Source organism: Poecilia reticulata, linkage group LG17 (genome assembly GCF_000633615.1).
Source record: "Poecilia reticulata strain Guanapo linkage group LG17, Guppy_female_1.0+MT, whole genome shotgun sequence".
Lineage (NCBI taxonomy): Eukaryota > Metazoa > Chordata > Actinopteri > Cyprinodontiformes > Poeciliidae > Poecilia > Poecilia reticulata.
In genome coordinates this window covers 20,952,072-20,954,345 of record NC_024347.1, presented here as the reverse complement: position 1 = coordinate 20,954,345, position 2,274 = coordinate 20,952,072, and the positions used below count along the sequence as shown (strand labels likewise).

Below are 2,274 nucleotides of genomic sequence, written 5' to 3'. Positions count from 1 at the left end.
AGCAAAAGTCGTTTGGATTTTGAGGAAATCTATTATTTTTACATGAATTTCATTATGATTCCACAGGTTTTAAGTTAAATATAGTTCTAGATTTCCCCTTGGCTGTTTGAAAACATTTATTTTATTTTAGCAAAGCAATTCTTTGTTTACTATGGATTTAGCATTGCTGTTGAAAGATTCAACCCCTCATCATCTTCAGCTCTGTAGCAAAGGYCCGCAAATTTTTTGGGTCAAAACTGATAGGCGTGTGAAACATATTTAAGTCACCTTGACAAAACGGATGCATTTGAGGAAAAGTGTTTTCACAGCATGATGCTGCCACCACCATATTTCACTGTGGATATGTTATTCTCCCCATTTACTTACTGTCCTTTTCATAGAGCACCCGTGAAGTTTTGCAGTTTAAGTTTTTCAAAAGAGGAAACCTGCTCCTTACTCCAGACAAAAGGGTAATGCASAATACACATGTGGATCATAGACAGTACTTTCAAGACCTTTCATCAGCTGCTTCAGTGATGCTGTTTGGCCTCTTTACAGTAATTATTCATACTTACTCAAAGGACTCAGAGCTTGTGCAAACATGCAGAGGCATCAGCCCCTCTTCTGAGACAGCGTTTGCGTTCGCTCCATAGATCAGCAGCAGTTTGGCGCACTCTGCCTGGCAGCTTTCACAGGCCTCGTGCAGCGCAGTGGTGCCTCCAGGAGCCAGGTCTACATTTGCCCCACGTTCAAGCAGGAGACTCAGGCAGTCTACAAATCCTCGACCTGCTGTGATGTGAAGTGGCGTTGTCAGCTCTTGCTCATATGTCAGAGACCACAGTCCTATAAGCAGAAGCAAAAATGGGAGTTAGGGTGCCTTAGAGTATTAAAATTAGTAGAATTGTTAGAAAGCAGCAGACTTGTCGCAGCASGTTTAAGTTTTTGAAATGTTTTCGATGACGTGCCCCGTCACAGTGCCACCAAGTCTCCCCGATTTAACTTGAAATAAAGAAGTTATTTTAAAACCTACTGAGGCCTCTGTAGTTAAATCTGAAGTTCTTCCACTCTTCTAAGTTGCTGGTGTCATAAATGGCATCAATGAGGTTGCTGTACTCATCGTCGTCCACAATGCTGAGAATAGTCAGCGCATCGCCCACAAGCAGAGAATTCCAGAACTGGAGAACGCAACCCGTGGCCTTGGCAGTGGCAATAACATCTTCGCGGTACTTCTTTGGCTTTTTCCACTTTATTTTGGGTGCCAGATAAGCCATATTCAACCGAACTGTGTTATTGTATTCATATGCCAGTCGCCTAGTTTCTAGTGTATGGGGCACTAATGGGGGTTGTTTGTGCAGCGAGAGCTATTTCAGGGAGGTGTTACACGATACTGTGGTTGACCTGGTGAACCTCAGCCATGCAATGGGATGRGAAGCAATGACACTGCATTTCATATAAGCAGCTTTATTTTTAATTAACTCACTAAAGTCCATGCAGTGAGGGATTTTAAAAATGGAAAACCAAGATGCTTCAGATTATTTTAGRAAGAATTAAAAAGATTGCATGGTATGTCACATGGAGACATTTTAAATAACTGTTCGGCCTGACTGTGGGCTGAACATTATGGTGTCTATAAATAATGCCTCATGACTTGCTTCTATAAATATAGCATGAGTGTGTGTTTGAACACAAGCATCAGGACAGCGTCCTTCGTGTTGCACACCAAAGTTAATTTAAACAATAAAATAATAAATAAAATTTTCCAAATTTTTGTAGTGTTACTTAATATCTGTAGAAAAAATAGCTGTTATAATTTTGCCAAACCACATCAGACCAACTGAAGACCARTGTCTCTTACCTTCTCCCCGGGCCATCCAGCGCATGTCCCCTCCCTGTGGCTCTATGACAAGGTTCGCCATGGATCCTCTCGGAAAGAAACGCTTCAAAGCCTCCACATCTCCCGTATATAAAGCATTGTGGATGACGACATCTTGGCAGACGGCTGGTCGCCGGGCGAAGGTGGACCTCCTCTGTGCTCTTTCCATTGCCTCCTTCTTCAGCATATAGCTGCTGAGGTGATGGGTAGCAAGCTGTGTCTTGTATTTGTGCCTCTCCAGCATGTCCTTGTCAAGCTCGAGAGAACGCAAGGCCGTGGAAGAAAAGACAAAGCTGCCTTGGGACATCCTAAGTTTGTGGAGAAAAGTTCTGTTGTTTCTTTTTAAAAATATGTAGGACTGAGTGAGGATGTCCAAAAAGACCAGCCTCACATCTGTTTTTGTCTTTGAATGCTTTGGCTGC

At 42.6% G+C, this 2,274-nt stretch overlaps 1 protein-coding gene across 1 annotated transcript; it reads right to left on the bottom strand.

The window, feature by feature from the left end:
• Nucleotides 1–523: 523 nt before the first annotated feature.
• asb10 (ankyrin repeat and SOCS box containing 10) lies at nucleotides 524–2,268 on the bottom strand. Its single transcript, XM_008434272.1, has 2 exons — nucleotides 1,835–2,268; nucleotides 524–822 (listed from the first exon to the last, which is right to left on the bottom strand). The coding sequence occupies exons 1-2, from the start codon at nucleotides 2,157–2,159 to the stop codon at nucleotides 551–553; spliced, it is 597 nt and encodes a 198-aa protein (XP_008432494.1). The 5' UTR covers nucleotides 2,160–2,268; the 3' UTR covers nucleotides 524–550.
• Between the last annotated feature and the right edge of the window lie 6 nt (nucleotides 2,269–2,274).